Below are 20,934 nucleotides of genomic sequence, written 5' to 3'. Positions count from 1 at the left end.
AAGTAGAAAGGAAGTAACAGCAACAACAGAAAAATATATATAAAGGAAGTTCAGTAAAACAAAAACTAGTAAAGCAAATAATAAGGTGCTCATATATTCTTTATTTTTCTTGTTCAAGAAGCATTTAATTGCTGCTTCAAATTTAAGAGTTTTCACTGAAAGAAAATCAACACTTTCAGAAAGCTTCCCACATAAACTTGTTCAACTACTGAATCTTGGATTTTGCAGATATATCAACATATTTCTCTTCAATATAGACTATCATTCCTCCCATGATTGACAGATCAAGCTTAACTTCCCATTTCAATATTTGGCTTTTACTTAGGAAGCTCTTCAAGATCATCTTGAATTCAGAAAAAAATGCCTTCATCTAAAAGAGATGCAGTAAGCCTGACCGGGCGGTGGCGCAGTGGATAGAGCATCGGACTGGGATGCTGAAGACCCAGGTTCGAGACCCCAAGCTCGCCAGCTTGAGTGAGGGCTCATCTGGTTTGAGCAAAAGCTCACCAGCTTGAGCCCAAGATCTCTGGCTCGAGCAAGGGGTTACTCAGTCTGCTGAAGGCCTGAGGTCAAGGCACATATGAGAAGGCAATCAAATGAACAATTAAGGTGTCACTGTGCAACGAAAAACTAATGATTAATGCTTCTCATCTTTCCATTCCTGTCTGTCTGTCCCTGTCTATCCCTCTCTGACTCTCTCTCTCTCTGTAGAAAAAAAAAAAAAAAAAGAGATGCAGTAATAACTGTAGAAGGCACTTTTCCATGGTATACACTCATTTTAGTAGAAAAAGCAGAAATCACTCCAAAGCTACTACTGTTCAAGCGACAATTTTCAGCAAGCAAATTGAACAGATGAGACATGATGAAGAAAATTTCTCTTTTGTGATCATGTTTTCATAACAGAATCCCAAGTCCAAGGGGACTTCTCCTTCCTCGGTTCTTGTCATGCTCATGAAAAAGAATTCAAGTGAGAGACAGGGTGCAGTGTGGAAGCAAAACAAGCAGTTTATTAATCAAAGCTATACACTTGGTACAAGACACAGTGAGCAACTCAGCTAGCCTGAGCACTTCACCTGTTGGGGGCTTAGCAGTGATATACTTTAGTTACAAGGCTTCCTTTCTCTGATATTGGGACTAAGATACAGTGTTTCAAGGCCGTTTGAACATCTAGTGCTTTTGTTTTGGCAGACCCTAGGACTGCTGACTCCCTCTTCAGTGGGTGAGATAAACCCTGATTTTGACCCTCCCCTAATAGCTATCTATATTACCTAACAATGTCACTTAAGCTTTTCACTTTAATGGAACGCTTTGCATAGGGATTCATAACTGAAGCAGCTATATTAGATTTCTTCAAGATTTGTGCTACTTTCAACAATTCCTTTTTCATCTATCTGTTCCAGTTTATTCTGATTAGATGTGGCGGAATAAAGAGCATGGGTACAATGACTTTCCATACCAGATATATGAACAGGTACCTCAGAAACTTAAAAAACAGCCTGACCACAAATGTACTGAAGCCTCCCACTTGCCAGGAGAGCCCAGACACTTTTGGGGTGGTCATCTTCTCCTGGGTGGCTGTTAGATCTCATATATTCTTATCTCTCAATAGAGAATACACATCTGAAAATATACTCAAGTGGAAAGTCTTTCAATTCTCCCAAGGGTGGTACTCAACTAATGTCCTTCCAGACCATAGGAGATAAAAATGCTAATTAATTAAAAGGCACAGTTTAGGATGTTATCACTTAATTATCATGTGTTAAAGTCCACCTTAAAGGTGTTAAAAGCAAAAAACAAAAAGCTATGCTTTAAAGTGGTTACTGAAACAAGAGCAAAAAATCACTTCCTCTTTCAAATGCAAACATCATGTAAAGAAGAACATGCTCTCACACACACATATGTAAAGAAAAAACAGAGAAAAAGAAAAAGGTAGTTAAAAAGTACTGAGATGATGAATGTAAAGCCAGGAGGCACGGCCAGCATCAAAGCAGGCCGGCTCATGCAGGTTCGCATTGGATTCGGACAGTCGGTAAAGAAACAATGGAGCCAAAAACTGATGGGCCATAGTCTTTAATTCTAGCTTGCACCCAGCGGGCAAGTAAAAATACACACTGGGCTCCAAATCCCAATCACATTCAGTGCTCACAAAGCCACTGACTTATCCGAGTTTCCTAGAATCAAAGGTTTCTATCTCACCAGACTTATTCACCTTTGTTCCCCATTTCCTTCCTTATCCCAAATACAAACTCTACACAAACTGGCATCTCACTCAGCACTCCGCCATCTTGGCTGCTTCTCCTGGCCTCCTCCACGTGGCCTCCTTCTGCTGCTGGCTCTACTCTCTCCTCTAATCATCCCAGGAACCAAGAGCGCAAGCTCCTGCTCCTTCCCTATTTTATAATGTAGAAATCCAAACTCTTAATCCAATATACAAAATAGGGAAGTCTCTAATACAAAGTCACTTCTCTGAGGCATGATTGGATTGTACCACCCCACATCAAAAAAGGGTGGGAAAGGCTTAATCCCAAAACCAAGCCCCAGGCTACAAGGAGTCTCAACACACAATAATATCACCTGGGTAACGGCCTCACGTGGGCAGTGCCTATTTTTAACAAAGTGAGCATAATACATTTTATCTGCCCAACATGATGTTATGTTAACAGAACACAGTTTTAATTATTTTAAAATTTATATTTATTGATTTTAGAGTAAGAGGAAGGGAGGGGAGAGAGAGAGAGAGAGAGAGAGAGAGAGAGAGAGAGAAACATCATTGTGTTTCTGTATGTGCCCTGACTGGGGATCTGGAAACTGCATATCCGGAGAATGCTCTAAATGGCCTGCACCAGGACACAATTTTTTTTTTTAATTTGCCCTCATCTGATTTTCCAAATTATTTCAAATCCCCCTAAATATTATATATACATATATGTAAAAAAAGGAAACTAAAGAAAAATAGTTGATGTCTCATAAGCTGCCTCATGACTAATATAGCAGTTGTTCTGATTGGGACACTCTGAAGAGAAAGGAAATGAGAACAGAGGAAGGTAGAGCACAAGAGTAAAAAGAAAATGTGAAGAGACTAAGAAGTGCAGGATTAAATTCTTTTGAGTGGCTCCAAATATCTAGCTCTAGTCATTTCTGTTAGTTGATAAAAGTATCTGTTACCTTGGTTGTGGTGTTGGTATCGAGGATGTTTGCATATGTCTAGATCATCAAATGGCACACATTAAATATGATGTGCAGTGTTTTGTATATAAAGTATATTTAAATAAAGCTGTGATAATATCTAAATGTAGTTTTAATTTGCACATTTCTAATGATCTGTTGGGCATTTTCTTATATGCTTATGGAAATTAATATGTGTATTTTTGTGAACTCTATTTAAATATTTTGCCCATTTTTATAAGACTGTTTTCTTGAGTTATAAGATATATAAATATATCTATATAATGAGTTGTAAAGTAATGTATAAATAATATGGAAACAATCCTTTTGTCAGATATACATATTAAAAATACATTCCACCATTTGCAGAATATTTTTTTATAAAATTTCATAAAAATATTTTTTTACTGTCTTGCCCAGGTACATGTCAGTTCTCCTGATCTCTACCATAAGATACCTTAAGGAGAACTAGGTCATCTTAACATGTCTTAGAATAGCTTAGACTCTATTATATAAAATAGATTCCTTGCATTGATGATATTATGCTAATTGTATCTGGAGAAGAAAAACAATAAATATTTCATAACTTTAGTATGATATTTCTTCATGTTGGGCAAATAAGTTTGTAAAATTTGTGTTATTTGAGTTTTCTCACTTTTATTGTTAAAAATGGCACTGCCCATGTGAAACTGCTAATTACCTTCCTGCTTGGGAAGGACCATTGTTATGCTAATGTACGCTGGAGAAGAGGTCTTTGTGGGCTCAGGTAGTTTTTTAGAAGGAGGAAGGAGAAGGAAAAGAAGCCAAGATGGAAGGGAAAGAGAAAGAAGCCAGTTTTGCAGAGTAAAAAGCCATGTTGGCAGATAAGGAACCAGAGGAGACTTAGACTGGTGGGGGCCTTTGATTCTAGGAAAAACTGAAAAAGATTCTCCTGGTTGTGGAACCAGAGAATGTGTGAGTGGGTTTTGGTGCCCTGTGTGTTTTTACTTACTGGCCATTGCAAGGCTAGAATAAAAGAATGGCTCTGTTGTTTCTTTACCATCGGCCCGAATCTAATGGGAACCTCACCTGCCTGGCAGCAACGACAGTGGCAACTATAGGCCATACTGTTCACCAACAAGAACCTATCTTATGTGACTAATTTGACCCAATGGATCCTAAAATTTGAAATATGCCACAGCATTCTATCATAAATTCAAAAGGGGGAGGAAGGTCAGAAGCCACCGCCATCGTGACCATTCACATGCAGGTATCCAAGGCTGAAACTGTTTTCCATTTTCTTTTATTCTTTTCGGGGTACTATCACATGGAAACATTTGAGGAGATGGAAGCTGAAGATGGCTACATGATGCTGAAGGGCAAGAATCCTTTCAAATCCCATCAGAGATCTAATGGTAAGAATAGTGTTATTCTTCACTCAGACTCCAGTTTTAAATTTTTATTTTTTTAAAATTTTTATTTTATTTATTCATTTTAGAGAGGAGAGAGAGAGGGAGAGAGAGAGACAGAGAGAGAGAGAGACAGGGGGGAGAAGCTGGAAGCATCAACTCCCATATGTGCCTTGACCAGGCAAGCCCAGGGTTTCGAACCAGCGACCTCAGCATTTCCAGGTCGACGCTTTATCCACTGTGCCACCACAGGTCAGGCAGACTTCAGTTTTAAATTATATTATTCTCTTAAGAAGGCTATTCTCTTTGAATAAATTCAAAGTGTTAAAATTATATTCTGGAATTTTTAAAAAATGGTTATAAGTTGTCTATAGTAGGTTATTTAGACCCCTGTAAGCTTCCACAATAAAAACAAAACAAAACACACACACAAAAACATATTTTTTGCAACCTTGGGCAAGATAAATGTTAATAGGATAATATATAATCTCTTCAATGTGGTAATAAGAATATGAAAGTAAAAACAACTATTTGGTGATGGTTTCTGTATGAATATGCCTATTATACCAGAGGGAAAGCTCTAGTCTTAATGGTGGGAGTAGCAGTGCTCCTATAGTGTTTTATACTTTAAAACAAGCATTTTTGTGTTTACATATGGTAGCTTATTAATCAGCCACAAAGGGCCATGGGAGTGGCAGAATAGCCCATTAGGGAAAAGAGAGGGCAAAATAAAAGAAAACACAAAGCTTTGCTATTTAAGTCTGCTGTATCTGGTCAAGGTTGTTTCATTTTCAGATATGTTATAGGTTTTATTGATAAGTTTAGTATACAATGTACAATGACTAAATTCAGTAAGTGTAAAATAAACTTTTAAAATAATCCTGTTGAAATAGTCAGGATCGAAGCTGGGATGCCATGGGTCAGCAATTTAGAATTGCTGGAAAAAAATACAGCTCTCCATATGTATTCTTGTTGAATATCCTCATGTACTATGCCAGTTTTCATCTAGCAAATGCAAAAATAATTTTTTTAAAAACATGATATTTTGGCCCTGGCCGGTTGGCTCAGTGGTAGAGCATCAGGCCAGGGCACACAGGAGAAGTACTCATCTGCTTCTCCACGCCTCCCCCTCTCCTTCCTCTCTGTCTCTCTCTTCCCCTCCCGCAGCCAAGGCTCCATTGGAGCAAAGTTGGCCCAGGCGCTGAGGATGGCTCTGTCGCCTCTGCCTCAGGCGCTAGAATGGCTCTGGTTGCAACAGAGTGATGCCCCAGATGGGCAGGGCATCGCCCCCTGGTGAGCGTGCCGGGTGGATCCCGGTTGGGTGCATGCGGGAGTCTGTCTAACTGCCTCCCTATTTCCAACTTCAGAAAAATACAAAAAAATAAAAAAATAAAAATAAAAACATGATATTTTCTTATCCTCTCAGGCTCAAGGTCGTTTACATGGTCTCAATATCAGGAAACAAACACTTCCTTTTTCATTAGTACCTTCTTTCGTTATAGTAAAAACTAGGATCGTGGGAGTTAAATTGACTGAATTGGACTCTGAACTCACAGATGTAGTGACTAAATTATTAACTATTTTTTCTGCAATTTATAAACCACCTTATAGAAATATATAAAATTTGAGGTAGGTACATAAAATACAAGATAACATTACATTAGGAGTAAAAGAAGAATAGGGCTAGAAACATAAATTAAGCCCATGATTAAGCAAAAATCACATACTGTAAATATTTTTTTGCCTGTCACAAATCTGTTTCTAAGCTTCTTTGTAACTGATGAGTAAAGGTAACCCAAACCAGTTATTTGACACACATTGTAGGACAGTTAGACCAATTCCTTAAAACAGATATAATCATACCTACCATGGGAGGAGACTAAAAGTATTAACAGAACAAGATCTGAAGTGAAACAAGATTAGAAAAGCATAAGAACTGAATAAAACCCAAAGTCAAGATCAGGAAAAAGGTCAGAGAGAATTAGCAAGTCTGAGGTTAAAGTTGAGGACAGAGAAAAGAGGAGAAAAACACTTACAGCTTTCAGTGAACATGGAAGTTCTCGAATGGATGTAAGTGGTTGCTTGTGGTAGACTTTACAAAAATACTTTTGGTATTAATGATATATCTAAAAGAAGATGGTCATAGAAAGTTAGAGCTGAAGTTGAAAAGACAGCTGGTAGTTTAGGGATGAAATTGGAGATTTGATCTATATAAAACACGCTTAACCATTAGGACAAATTAACAACTTGAACATTATTTAGAGAGCAACATAAGGATTGCTGTTCTCACAGTTCCTGTTATTTCCTCACTAGCGCTTATCACAATTATATATTTTCTCAATACAAAAAAAAAAATACAGTTATGAAAAAAGGTTGATGTAATTAATCTTGTTCCTAAATCCAGAGAGAAAAAGTTCCTATCACAAAGCAGATAAAATAATACAATTAGTGTTCTTACTGTAGTGATAATACATAACAGGTTTCATAGAACAATTTTTTTATTATTGTCCCACGGATACCAATGCCATCCCATTGAGCAATTATGAAATGGGTCAATACTAATCTTTCTATTCACCTGGTTTGATATAGTATGTACATTGTAGCTTAGATTTAAAAAATATTCATTTTTAATTTATAGCTATAATATGATTTAGCAATGAGTTTAAAATTTTCTTTTCTGGTAAGAATGGAACCAGTTAACTGCAGATAAATATGCCTAAGATAGGTAGTCCCTCATTACTAGCAGAAATACATTTTGAGTGTTTGTAGCTAAGTAGAAGTCTTTCTACTTTTGCTTGAGTAAAGAAATACCCACAGACAAGAAAAAAATATAGGAACTTACTTTGGATTTATTTTGTAACGGACGGTTACCGTATTTTACCATATATAACGCCCTCTACTGTATAAGACATACCTTAATTTGGGGGCCAGAAATTTGAAAAAATATGTATTTCATAAAATTGTTGAACTCAAGTTTTATTCATCATAAAATTCATACAACTCCTCATCACTGTCAAAACTACCATCCATTAGCTTGTCATCCTCTGTGTCAATGACAAATCACTGTCTTCATATATTGCCTCGCCTCAGTTCCATCTGTGGCATTTGAAATGCCACACTTCTATAACCACTGTATAAGACGCACCTAATTTTTAGACCCCCAATTTTTTAAAAAAAACACAGTGTTTTATACATGAGGAAATACAGCAGGTAGTAAATTTCAAAAGTTTTACAACACACAGCACATTCTATTATATAACTATGTATTATAGAAATAAAGAGGTGCACTAAGTCCATAAAGCAATTGAAATAAAACATCCAGACACTATCCATATCTGAGAAAAAGAACTTTTTATTTTGTCATGACTTACAGACAGTAATTTTCAACCTTTTTCATTTCATGGCACACACACACTAATACTTTCTCCAGCATACTTAAAAAAAAATTTTCCCCTGATATGGCAAAATAATAGTGGTATAATTTTGACTCTTTCACACCAAATGGCTCTTGTTGTTTGGCTGTTGTCATTTTTTTATTTGACAGTCTAAGAGAAAACAGGTCAGTGTCCCTGACTAAATAGTCAGGTATAGCATACTTAAAAAGTTCTTGAGGCACACTTGTTGAAAATTGTTGACTTAGAATTATTTGTGAAATGTATCACTATGTTGATGAAATTAAGTATATGCCTATTTATAAGCCAATAAAAACAAGAGAATAATTATCTGAGTATCAAATTACTTGACTTTGTCTTTGGCTCTATCAAGGTTAATTGGCTAGAATGCTTCTAGATTGAAATAATATTTCTATGAGCATATTAAATAATATTTCTGTATATCTGGAGGTTCTCCATTTATTCCTCTTTAAAGAAACCATTCCTACCAGCTCTGATCCAAAGTAGTACTGTGGCAAAAGTTCCATATAAGCAGCATTAATTGGAGATCTATGCTGCATAAGTTGACACTGATTTCTGTCCAAACTGTCAAAGCCAAGGATAGATACAGTAGGATAAAAGTAGCTTTATAGTTGTAAATATGCAAAACAGTATATTCTTGTAATATTATTTAAAATTATTATATTATTTTCCATATGAACAACTGTAAACCTACTTTTTTTCACCCCATATAACATACCAAATGATATGTCAATATTCCTAGTATAGTGTCTGGCATATAATAAAACTTCAGCCCTGGCCGGTTGGCTCAGTGGTAGAGCGTCTGCCTGGCGTGCAGAAGTCCCGGGTTCGATTTCCGGCCAGGGCACACAGGAGAAGCGCCCATCTGCTTCTCCACCCTTCCCCCTCTCCTTCCTCTCTGTCTTTCTCTTCCCCTCCCGCAGCGAGGCTCCATTGGAGCAAAGATGGCCCGGGCGCTGGGGATGGCTCCTTGGCCTCTGCCCCAGGCGCTAGAGTGGCTCTGGTCGCAACAGAATGACGCCCCGGAGGGGCAGAGCATCGCCCCCTGGTGGGCAGAGCGTTGCCCCCTGGTGGGCGTGCCGGTTGGATCCCGGTCGGGTGCATTCGGGAGTCTGTCTGTCTCTCCCCGTTTCTAGCTTCAGAAAAATACAAAAAAAAAAAAAACTTCAATAAATGTTCCTTTCCATATTTTATTTCTTACAGTGAGTCATTAAAATAAATAATACATATAATATGTATACACTTGGCATTGAACAATCTAAAAATTGAATTAAGAAGAATTCCCTTTATAATAACACTATACAGCATGTATCACATACTATATATAATTTCTATTTTTCTATATATGTAGTATATATAGAATATATATTATATATTTATATATTATATAGTATTATTTATTTTTCTATATATTAAATATATAATATAGAACATAATGTAAATTTAATATAATTACATTATTTATATATTAATATATAATATATAGCTATACATGATAAATTATATGTATACTGCTCAGAAAACTTAGGGGATATTTCATAGCTTCATAATCATTTTGAATTATCTCCTAATTTTTGTAAGCAGTATATTTATGTAATGCATATTTTAATAAGTAATTTTGTTATAAAAAACATAACCAAATAATTATCAAACAAGACAGGAAAATGTACTCAAAGTGAATAATCACAACATTTCTAAAATTCATAAAAAAATCTCAACATTTCAGATTTCTCCTTGTGTCCACATGATTATTGCATTTTTCTAGTATTTGAATGCATTGGGGTTCTTATTTTCATGATAACAATGATTATTCTGAACTTTTCAGGTGAGTATGGAGTTTTTATTTATTTTTGCACTTTCAGAAAATCAATTGATTTCAGTTCTTCTTAATATCAAGATCAGCTCCACAATGTAGTCCAAAAAATTAAACTTCCCAGCTATATGTCATGGTAGAAAATTATTTAAATTTAAGAAAAATTAAGAAACACTCAAATATAAAATAAACATTTATTCTGTATCTTTTCTTTTGAAAAACTTTCAGTAAAAGGTTGATTATTTTATTAAAAATTAGTGATGTATATTTGCAGAATATTATGTACTCATTAGTATCACTTGGAAAGGTAATAATTTGAATGAAAGAATGTGCTAGTTTAAAAAAAGGGCCTGTTTCAAAACATTTTAGATGAATTCTATACCTTTCTTTTGCTGAAGTGGTATTCAATGTGTGTATTCTGTGTTCATTTTTTTTTTATATAACCAGACCAATGCATGGATCCGTTCTACAGTTTTCTGTATTTCTCTTGAAACTGTGATTCTTGAAAACGTGGGGTTAAAATAGGTACTGTCATACATAATGCTGACATCAAAACATAAACACTGAGGGCCTTTGCAATGAGATATTTAGATACAGATGAGCAACTTCTCTAAGAGAGACAACTAAAAAGTCTATTTTTTATTGAGCAATTATATATTTTTGGTTTTTTCTAATACAACAATGGAATGTCAAACTTGTTTAAGACCAAATAAATGTTCTTCTTAAGATAATTGTTCTGTGCTTTGAACAACATTTTGTCTGAGAAGTTGTCAACCAATCATATCCCTCAGATATGTTTAACCCTTACATTGAAATCAATTACTGAAAATATGAAATTCTCCACCTCTTTAGTATTCAATATTAGTTGACTATTAATTTTTGTGAGTTTATCTATGTAGCCACCATTTAGCCAGTAATTCTAGGAAATTGACTATATTGTAACATTAAAACTTTTTGAAAAGCTCCTAACATTTAGGAGCAAATGACTTCTTGTTAGTTTAAATACATTTTTAAAAGTATATAAAAAGATATCATTGTAGTAATGCCTTCAAAGTTTCAAACTTGATTTAACTTAATTTCAAAACAAGAGTAATCAAGCAATAATTTTTTTCATATACTCATTTGGAACAAATAAAGGCGTAGGGGTACTGTTCTGTGTTTCTAGAAAGCATTAATTCAGTCTGTATGAAAACAGTCTATTAATAATGCAGCTAAGCTGAAGACACTTGATATAGTAAAAAGAAGTTGTTTTGGGAGGTATCTGAAAAACAAGAAGAAATAACAAATTTAAAAGTTTAGTTGGGTTTGCTAATAAGAGCCATTCTGACAGGTGTGAGGTGGTATCTCATGGTTTTAATTTGCATTTCTCTGATGATTAGTGATGCTTAACATTTTTTCAAATACCTATTGGCCATCTGTATGTCTTCTTTGGAGAAGTGTCTATTCAATTCCTCTGCCCATTTTTAATTGAATTATTTGCCTCCCTGGTGTTGAGTATTAGAAGTTTTTTTATAAATTTTGGTTATTAACCCTTTATCTGACATATTGGTGAATATGTTCTCCCATTGTGTGGGTCGTCTTTTTATTTTGTTCGTGGTGTCTTTTGCCATGCAAAAACTTTTTAGTTTGATATAGTCTCATTTGTTTATTTTGCCCTTTATTTCACTTGCCCATGGATATAAATCGGCAAAAATATTGCTATGAGAGATATCAGAGAGTTTATTACTGCCTATGTTTTCTTCCAAGATGTTTATGGTTTCATGATTTACATTTAAGTATTTTATTAATTTTTCAATTTATTTTTGTAAATGGTGTAAGTTGGTGGTATAGTTTTATTTTATTTTTATTTTTTGCATGTACCTGTCCAATTTTCCCAACAGCATTTATTAAAGAGACTGTCTTTACTCCATTGTATGCTCTTACCTCCTTTGTCAAATATCAATTGACCATAAAGGCAATTGATTCTTTCTGGTTTATTTCTGGGTTTATTTCTGGGTTTTTTGTTCTGTTCCGTTATAGTTAAATTATAATATATACATAACACAGAAATACGGATAACAGGACAGCAAATCCCAGAGGGAAAGGGGAGGGAGTTAGGGAGACGGAGGCAAAGGGAGGACATGGGGATGGGGGTGAGAGTGTTATATTGAGTGGGACACTTGAATCCATGTTAACACAATAAATTAAAATTAATAAAAATTTAAAAAATATATTCATGGGAATGTAGAGTACAGCATAAGAAATATGGTCAATAATATTGCAATAACTATATATGGTGCATAGTGGGTATTTGAAATATAAGGGTATCACATAATAAAGAATATGTTTGTCTAACCAGTATGTGGTGCACTTGAGAATGAATAAACAAACAAAAAAGTTTAGTTGAAAAAAGAAAATATACAAAAAAGTAATAGTATAAAGTTTAAGAATGCATTACAATCAATATTTAAATTATGGTTAACACTCAAAGGAATAAAAATAAATATGATAAAAAGTGTCTAATTCTGGGTAAGTAAAGGAATAGAAGCCTAGTAGAAAAGAAATATTTTCAGTTTTTATTTGTATATCTTTATTTTGTAATAGTATTTTTTATTCTCATATACCTAAATTGCTATTTATTTTTAAATGTTATCATTAAATTTTTTCTTTGCACTGAGTACAGTTAAAAAAATGGATTTCTCACAGAAAGTAAATGTCAGCAGACTAGCAGGTAATGTATTTTTGTTTTTGTTTTTATCTGTAATATGCTATTTTATGTTTGAAGCAAGATATTTCAACTTACTGTTCCCATAAATTTAGGCAAATTAAATATCAGTTTTTTAAAACTTTCAAATTGGGATATAATAACTGCATCATGGAACATTTAGTGCAGTTTAAACCAGCAGTGATGGTTAATTTTATGTGTCAACTTGGCTATGAGTCAACCTGGGTTGGAATTTTAGCTCTAATATTTACCTGTTATATGACTTTAAAAAAAAATTATACAATATATGACTTCATTTGTCATCTATAAATTGTGATGATAATACAATTTATTTCTGAAGATTTTATTCTATTATATTCTTAGATTTTTATTATGAAAACTAGAAGTAAAAGTAGTTACCTTTTAAACAACATCAAAAATTGTTAGTACAGGCCCTGGCGGGTTGGCTCAGCGGTAGAGCGTCGGCCTGGCGTGCTGGGGACCTGGATTCGATTCCCGGCCAGGGCACATAGAAGAAGTGTCCATTCGCTTCTCCACCCCTCCCCCCTTCCTTCCTCTCTGTCTCTCTCTTCCCCTCCCGCAGCCAAGGCTCCATTGGAGCAAAGATGGCTGGCCCCGGGCGCTGGGGATGGCTCCTTGGCCTCTGCCCCAGGTGCTAGAGTGGCTCTGGTCTCGGCAGAGCGAAGCCCCGGAGGGGCAGAGCATCACCCCCTGGTGGGCAGAGCATCGCCCCTGGTGGGTGTGCCAGGTAGATCCCGGTCGGGCGCATGCGGGAGTCTGTCTGACTGTCTCTCCCCATTTCCAGCTTCAGAAAAAAAAAAAAATTGTTAGTACACAATCAATATTATTTCATCTATATCTCTACCATTATCACTCTCTCAACCTATTAAAGCAATTATCAGATATCATGCCATTTAATATTTAAATACTTCAGTATGGGGGGGGGTCTTCGGGTTATGACAGTCTCAACATATGACGTTTCGAGTTTACAATGCTAACTCTCTTAAAACTTTTAAAAATTGAGGCCTGACCTGTGATGGTGCAGTGGATAAAGTGTTGACCTGGAAATGCTGAGGTCACCGGTTCAAAACTCTGGGCTTGCCTGGTCAAGGCACATATGGGAGTTCCAGCTCCTCCCCCCCCCCCCTGTCTCTCCCTCTCCTCTCTAAAATGAATAAATAAAAAACTTTTAAAAATTGAGACATGAGTGTTTTGGCTTACACTGTTAGCATTGTACTTATGGACTATGTGGGCAAACTAATTTGTTTGCCATGGTTGAGAATACACAGTGTTGTGGTTGGCATTCCCCAGTACACTTACCTACGCCAGTTTGGACTATTAAAAGCTCACATGTTCCATTTGTGTTAGGCTAAGATGTGTTTCAGCTTACACCAAAATTTGAGTTATGTCACTGTCATAGGAACAGAACTGTGTCATAACCTGAGGATCCCCTGTGAATGACTCTTACAGTTAAGGGCTCTTCTTGCTTAACACAATCTCAACATTATTATAACTCCTGTGTTAGATTTCTCTTGATATGTAACAGACTTAGTAGTTTAAACCAACAATTGTTTAATACTCAACCTCTGTGGTTTGGGAGCCTGGGCACAGCCTAACTAGGTCTTCTGTTCATGGTTTCATGGAATGTAGTTTAGGTGTTTGCCAGACCACACACCTTTCTGGAGCTAAGGTTTCTCCTACACACTTATGTAGTTGTTAGTATAATACAGTTCTTGTGGTTGTAGGACCAAGATCATTATCTTTTTTTGCTGGCTTTCATCTAAGGCTGCTTTAAACTCCTGCATTGTCTTGCCATCTGTACTCTTACACAGCTCTTAAGACATGGAAGTTAAATTTTTCAAAAGCCAATAGAAATTCTCTTTCTCTTCAAGAAAGGCCCAGTCCCCCTTTTAAGGTCTTGTACCTGACTAAGTCAAACCCTCTTGGGATAATATCCCTTCATTAACTCAAAATCAACTGACTGGGAATTTTTCTTTTTTCTTCAAAATCCTTTCCCTTGCCATATAATAAAATTTAACCATGGAAGTGATAGCCCATCATTTTCACAGGTCTGACTCACACTTGTGGAAAAGGAATTACACAGATCATGTACACAGCGGGCAGGAATCTTGGAGGCCATTTTTAGAGTTCTGCCCACCACAATCCCTAACAAAATTACCAATAACTTTTTAAATATTATCTAATATCTAATCAGCATTAAAAAAATATTTTCTTCCTTTGATTTGTTAGAGTCAGAATCAGAAGAAAAACCACAATTGTATTTGGTTAAAATATCTCAATGTCTCTTGAATCTCTTAATGTTTAGATCCTCTTTATTTCATTTATTTCCTCTTTACCATATATTTGTTGGGGGGGGGAAATGGGTCATGCTTTTGTATATCTCATATTCTGGATATTTTTCTGTTTATATTTTCATCATGTCATCTAACATGTTCTACTATTTTATAAAGTTATTTTAAAAACTAAATATATGGTAGATACTTAGAAACCTGCCTTGCCCACAATAATGGCTGTATGTTTGTTATTATTATGTAAAACATAATCCCCATAATATTTCTTCTTCTTATAGAAGATAGCACTTGAAGCTGTAATAACTCTTTGGAAAATTGCTGTTTACATTTTGCATCATGTTTTGGTATTTTAATTTATTACACTGATTATTTGGACTATTTTTAATGTGTTTTACAGCTCTTAGCTATACTTTATTGACCCTTTTTATCAATATTCACTTAATGGAATCACTTGGTCCATATGACTCTTTCTCACTAATAATAGTAAATAAATAGCTCTTCTAATTTTAAATTGGGAGAGATATTGGAGGCCATTTTATACCTTTTAACACATGATTGTGTACTTGTACAGCTAAAATTAAAATTCAGTGATCTTGAGTCTTTAAATATTTTTTTGCAAAATTATAACTATTCAAGATTGACAACTCTTGACCTGGTACAAAGTATATTAATAAAGTAAGGATACACACACATAAAGTTTTATGTATTGAAAATTAGTTTATGGTAGTCTTTTTCAAGTGATATCTGCTGATGTTACTTTTTTCTCCCATCTTAGGTGAACATATATATTCATTTTCTTATCATAATTTTAAACATAGAGATGACAGATGAAAATATTAGCAATGAAAATTTTGACATCTTTTACTTATGGATATTTATTTTAATCATTAACACGGTAATCAAAGTGTTACATAATAAGAGATTCAAAGATGAATATGGCAGTCACTTGAGGAACCATCTAGTCAAGTAAAAGACATGGAGATAATTGTAAATGACTAGGATATAGACAAGCAATCCTTTGCTAAATCATACTTACATGTTATGAGTCTTAGAGGCAGCAGAAATTATGACTGGTTAAAGGCTTTTTAAAAAATTATTTTAATTTAAGTGTAGTTGGTACACAACCCTTTATTGGTCATATTAGTTTCAGGTGTACAATATAGTGATTTAACATTTTTGTACCTTACAATGTGGGCACACTACTAATTCTAGTAATCATTGGTCACCTTGTAAACTTATCACAATATTATTAACTAAATTCTTTTTATACTTTTTAATCATCCTCCCACACCCTTCCTTTTGGTAATCATCCCTTTAGTCTATGTTTCCATGTTTTTGTTTTGTTTTGTTTTTTAGATTCCACATATAAGTGAAATCACACAATGTTTGTCTTTCTCTGCATGACTTATTTAACTTAACATAATACCCTTAGATCCATACATGTTGTTGTAAATGGCAAGATTTCATTCTTTATCATTAATATTCTATTCTGTATATATACATCTTGGGATGAGAGTCAATGTGATATACAATATATACATATAAAGGCTTATTTTATGAAGTGGATATATGATTGAACATTAAAAAATAAATATAATTTAGAGGATACAAAAGGAAAGGAAGGCCATTTAAGGCTAAAGAAACTCTGCAAAGGAAAAACACTAGGAAGATGAAAGTATCCAGTACAATGAAATAAGTAATGGTAGTGGTAAGTAATCTCAAAGAAATGAAGTGCCCATTGTAAAGACAACCTTGAATAAAAGGAATTGGAACCAATAGTGGAGGAACATAAACAACAGGCTTTTATTTTTTCATTTAGTAAGAAGCAATGAAAATATTATATATTTATTTACTTTAATTATGGAAGTCAGAATTCAAAACATTTGTTCTCCAACCCATCACCCAAAACCCTGCTCCCAGTCTAGGTAATGCACAAATAAATGAATTAATTTCATTAAGCTGCTTTTTAATCACAAAAAAAAATTGAGTTGGCAAGGGCCTATTAACCAGTCAATCATATTTGATACTATTCACACTTTCTCTATTGACTGTAGAGTTTAACTTTTTTCTACATTTTTTTCCAGAAAATAATTCTATGTGCCCAAATAGCTGGCTATTAAACTAAGAAAAGTGTTACAAGTTTTCAACTTCTTCTAAAACTTGGGATGAGAGTCAATGTGATTATACTAAGTTCCAGGCACATTTGCCAGTGATTCACAATTTGAAAGAGATGGTGAGTACTCGAAACCAGGATGTAAGTGCCCAAGGGGGCCCTGGCTAGTTGACTCAGTGGTAGAGTGTAGATGTCCTGGGTTTGATATCTGGTCAAGACACACAGGAGAGGCACCCATCTGCTTCTCCGCCGTTCCCCTTCCTCTTTCTCTCTCTCTCTCATTCTCACTCTTCACCTTCTGCATTCATGGCTCAATTGGTTCAAGTACATTGGTTGAGGATGGCTCCATGGAGTCTCTGCCTTGGGTGCTAAAAATAGCTCGATTGCCAGCATGGCCCAGGTTGGGCAGAGCATCGGCTCCAGAAGGGGGTTTCCAGGTGGATCGCACTCCAGGAGCATGTAGGAGTCTGTCTCTCTGTCTCCCCTCCTCTCACTTGGAAAAGAAGAAAAGAGAAAGTGTCCAAGGGAAAACTGCTAGGTACAATTCTAAAAAGTGTAGATGGTTTATAGTCATTGATTTGAACATTCATTAGCCCTAATACATTTAACTAATATTGTTTATGGTAAAAAAATATATATCATTTGTGAAAACAATGATTATTTATTTCTTCATCAATGCCTGGCACAGTGCCTTACTCTATTGAAGGCGTTGACATATTTTTGAATAAATGAATATACTATTTCCTCTATAGGAATTTATACAGAAGAATTTAAAACCCAGACACCTTAGTTGGACTGGACTATGCATTATATCCCCAAGAAAGCAATGGATATGGATAGATGAACACCCTTTTGTGGAACAAAAAATGTGAGCAGTTATTTGAGGGAGAAGGATGATGGTGTAATGATTTTGTTTTATTTATAGAAAACTACTTTTTTAATTAAGCTCCCTTGATTTCCTAGTTTTTTAATCTTTCTTCTTTCTTGTCTCCTTTTTTTAAAAATTATTTTTCTCTTTTTTTTCTTGTTATTCATCTTTTACTTCTGTTATTTCTTCCTTTTCTTCTTTGCTTATTTTTATTTTCTTTTTAACATTTAGTAATGTTGAGAAATAGGGTTAGAAAGTGTTTATTATGGCATTTGGAAATTATTGTTAAAAACTGATTATTTTTAAAAAATATGAGCTGACTTGAAGCTCATTTCCAATAATTTTAAACAAATATTTCCTTTATAATAATGCAAAAATAAAATTCACTTATAAATAATAGTGTAAAATTATGTTTTGAGCTGATATCAGAAAGTATGAATTTAAAAGTTTGCCCTTAGGGGGGGAAAAAAAAGTTTGCCCTTAGAAAATTCTCCCAAACTTGTTGATATCAATTGGTTCATTTGTATGAAAAAAAGAATGAAACTTTCCACAAAGTGTTCTTGTGTGAATAACATAAGGTAATGACTGAAAGAATCTTTTAAAATTCTTAAGTGTCATATATGTTTGCATGTTCTCCTCTGGGCCTCTCATTTTTTTACACACTATACTACTAGAGCTCCTGAGAAGTTAGGGCAAAGGCCACAGAGTGGTAGTTCATTTCAGTCTGGATATTTATATAAAATTTTTTGTTTTCTTTCATGAATATAGAACTAATGTAGGAAGTACTATTAAATTTTTGAACCAATTTTTTTAAAGATTATAATCCTTAAAAAAATTAGTATGAAATATGTAGGCTCTTCCATTGTATTTGAAAACCAACATGTTAGGGAAACACATCTATTAGAAGTTTTTATTTAATTATTTTTTAAAAAAATATGTGCAGATGGTTATAATTGTGTTTAGTTTTGGTATTTTAAACAATAATCAGCAACTAAAATAATACTTAAGAAAATAGCTTTCTCCAAAAATATTCTATCCACATATTCCCTAACCCTATCATACCATGGAAGTTAAACAAGGAAGTGAATAGTAAGCTAAACAGTTTTTACTTTAACTTTAAATAGAAATTCTTTTTTTTCTGGTTTTGTAGCTTCCATTGATATATTCATCAACATGCAGCATATACCAAAACTTTAATTTTAACATCTAATTACTCTTTAAGAAAACTCTTTATGTTAATATATGGAAAATTAATATATAGGAAGCAAAATTGAAATTAAAGTTTGGTTAGCAGACAATGACTAAAGATAAGAGAGAAGTACCAGTAGCCTGAGCTAGAAATGAATGAATATGAGGACTTACTTGGGGATAGAATACCTAGGACTTGCTGGTATATGTGAAGCAAGAATTGAGAGTAAAGGAAGAGACAGGGATGCCTCTATTCTTGCTTCTATGATGTTACTCAAATAAGGGAGACTTTCAAGAGTTTGAGGGGAGGGCTTAAAGGGCAAGCAAATCAAGAGTGCCTAAATATAGTCATTGGCAAGAATAGAATGGTCCATTTGAAAACCTTGCAATATGTTGACTGCTGAGGATTTACTTATAGCTGGAGAAATCTTTAATAAATGCTACTATTATTATAAGATAAATTCTCAAAGATTTGTCTTTTATTTCCTAGTTTTTTGATTATTGGACCAACTGATAGCATGAGCTGTGCTGCCATAACAGGAAATCAAGTGTATTCTGAAGACTGTAACTCCAGATTTAATGGCATTTGACAGAGAGATTGTCTGAACAATAAAAGCAAATCTGTGCATTAAAATTAAAAAGTGGAAGACAGGTGTATGGATGTTAGTAGTGGCTATTCATTTTCTTTGGAGGAATACAATTTTTTTTCTTTTTATTCAAATATAAAATTTTAAATATTTTATACAGAAATAAGTCTTCAAAATAAAAATTTATAATTTATTTTTAAACCAGAAAACATAATTCCTTATTGTTTTAATGTCTAAAAAATAATTAAATTTAATTTTTTCTTAATCTTGCCTATTCCCCATGTATGTTCCATTCCTTGGTCCCTAACTCTTTCTGAGCATTTGGTGAGTAACAGCCCAGGCACATAAATGCAGATATGCCATTTTTTCCTTCATAGTGGGCTTTTACTCCAAGTTGATTGCTTTTAATTTTTATCAAAAAGAAATCAAATTCTCAAGTTATAATAAAAGTATTCAGATGCCGTAAGCATAAGATGTCTATTTCAAGTAATATACAATCTTGTTTTTAATGTGATTTCACAATTTATTCTCCTTTAATAAAATTTATTTTATTTATTTATTTATTTTTTAATTTATAGAGAGAGGGATAGATAGGGACAGACAGACAGGAACAGAGAGAGATGAGAAGCATCAATCATCAGTTTTTCCTTGCGACACCTAAGCTGTTCATTGATTGCTTTCTCATATGTGCCTTGACCACGGGCCTTCAGCAGACCAAGTAACCCCTTGCTCGAGCCAGTGACCTTGGGTCCAAGCTGGTGAGCTTTTTGCTCAAGCTAGATGAGCCCGCGCTCAAGCTGGTGACCTGGAGGTCTCGAACCTGGGTCCTTCCGCATTCCAGTCCAACGCTCTATCCACTGTGCCATCGCCTGGTCAGGCAAAATTTATTTTAAATACTATACTGAGAACTGTCCTACTCCCTTAGTTTTTTAATTGAAATTCTATAAAAAGTATTTTTTTAATTTTTCCTCATTTATTAAAAACAAATATATATTTCAAAATAAATATAGCAGTTTTGTATCCACCATATAAGTGAGGTAGTTATTTAACTTAAGGAAGTTGCATGTAATTCATTCTAAATCATCAAGAATTTTTACCCTAGTAATTGTGAATGAAAGACAACAAAAGTGGTTGAATTATTTTAAATTGCAAAGCAATTAATAAAATTAACTTGTAACCATGAACTAACAATAAAAATAAAACATATTATGAACCAAATTTTAATACATCTAACTATAATATACATAATGTCTAGAAATGATAATTTTCAAGTTTTTTTGGTTACAAAATGATGCAAAGATGTTATATGTCCATACTTGATTATATGCTGACATTTACCAGTATTACTAAAAATCCTTTGCATGCACATAACGTAGCAAGTAA

At 34.2% G+C, this 20,934-nt stretch overlaps 1 protein-coding gene and 1 pseudogene across 1 annotated transcript; one reads left to right on the top strand and one right to left on the bottom strand.

Annotated features, from left to right (window-relative positions):
* Positions 1 to 205: 205 nt before the first annotated feature.
* On the bottom strand, positions 206 to 1,561 carry LOC136320003 (ATP synthase subunit O, mitochondrial-like; annotated as a pseudogene).
* Positions 1,562 to 4,471: 2,910 nt separating this feature from the next.
* Positions 4,472 to 19,596, top strand: KLRF2 (killer cell lectin like receptor F2). The gene is given in 6 exon segments (XM_066252606.1): positions 4,472 to 4,559; positions 9,693 to 9,791; positions 12,442 to 12,489; positions 16,880 to 17,028; positions 17,661 to 17,776; positions 19,455 to 19,596. Coding segments are annotated over 6 exon segments (642 nt in total).
* The last annotated feature ends 1,338 nt before the right edge of the window (positions 19,597 to 20,934 follow it).

The sequence above is a fragment of the Saccopteryx bilineata genome, chromosome 1 (assembly GCF_036850765.1).
Source record: "Saccopteryx bilineata isolate mSacBil1 chromosome 1, mSacBil1_pri_phased_curated, whole genome shotgun sequence".
Lineage (NCBI taxonomy): Eukaryota > Metazoa > Chordata > Mammalia > Chiroptera > Emballonuridae > Saccopteryx > Saccopteryx bilineata.
Note: the sequence above shows the minus strand (reverse complement) of the source record. Positions and strands in the feature narration are given on the sequence as shown.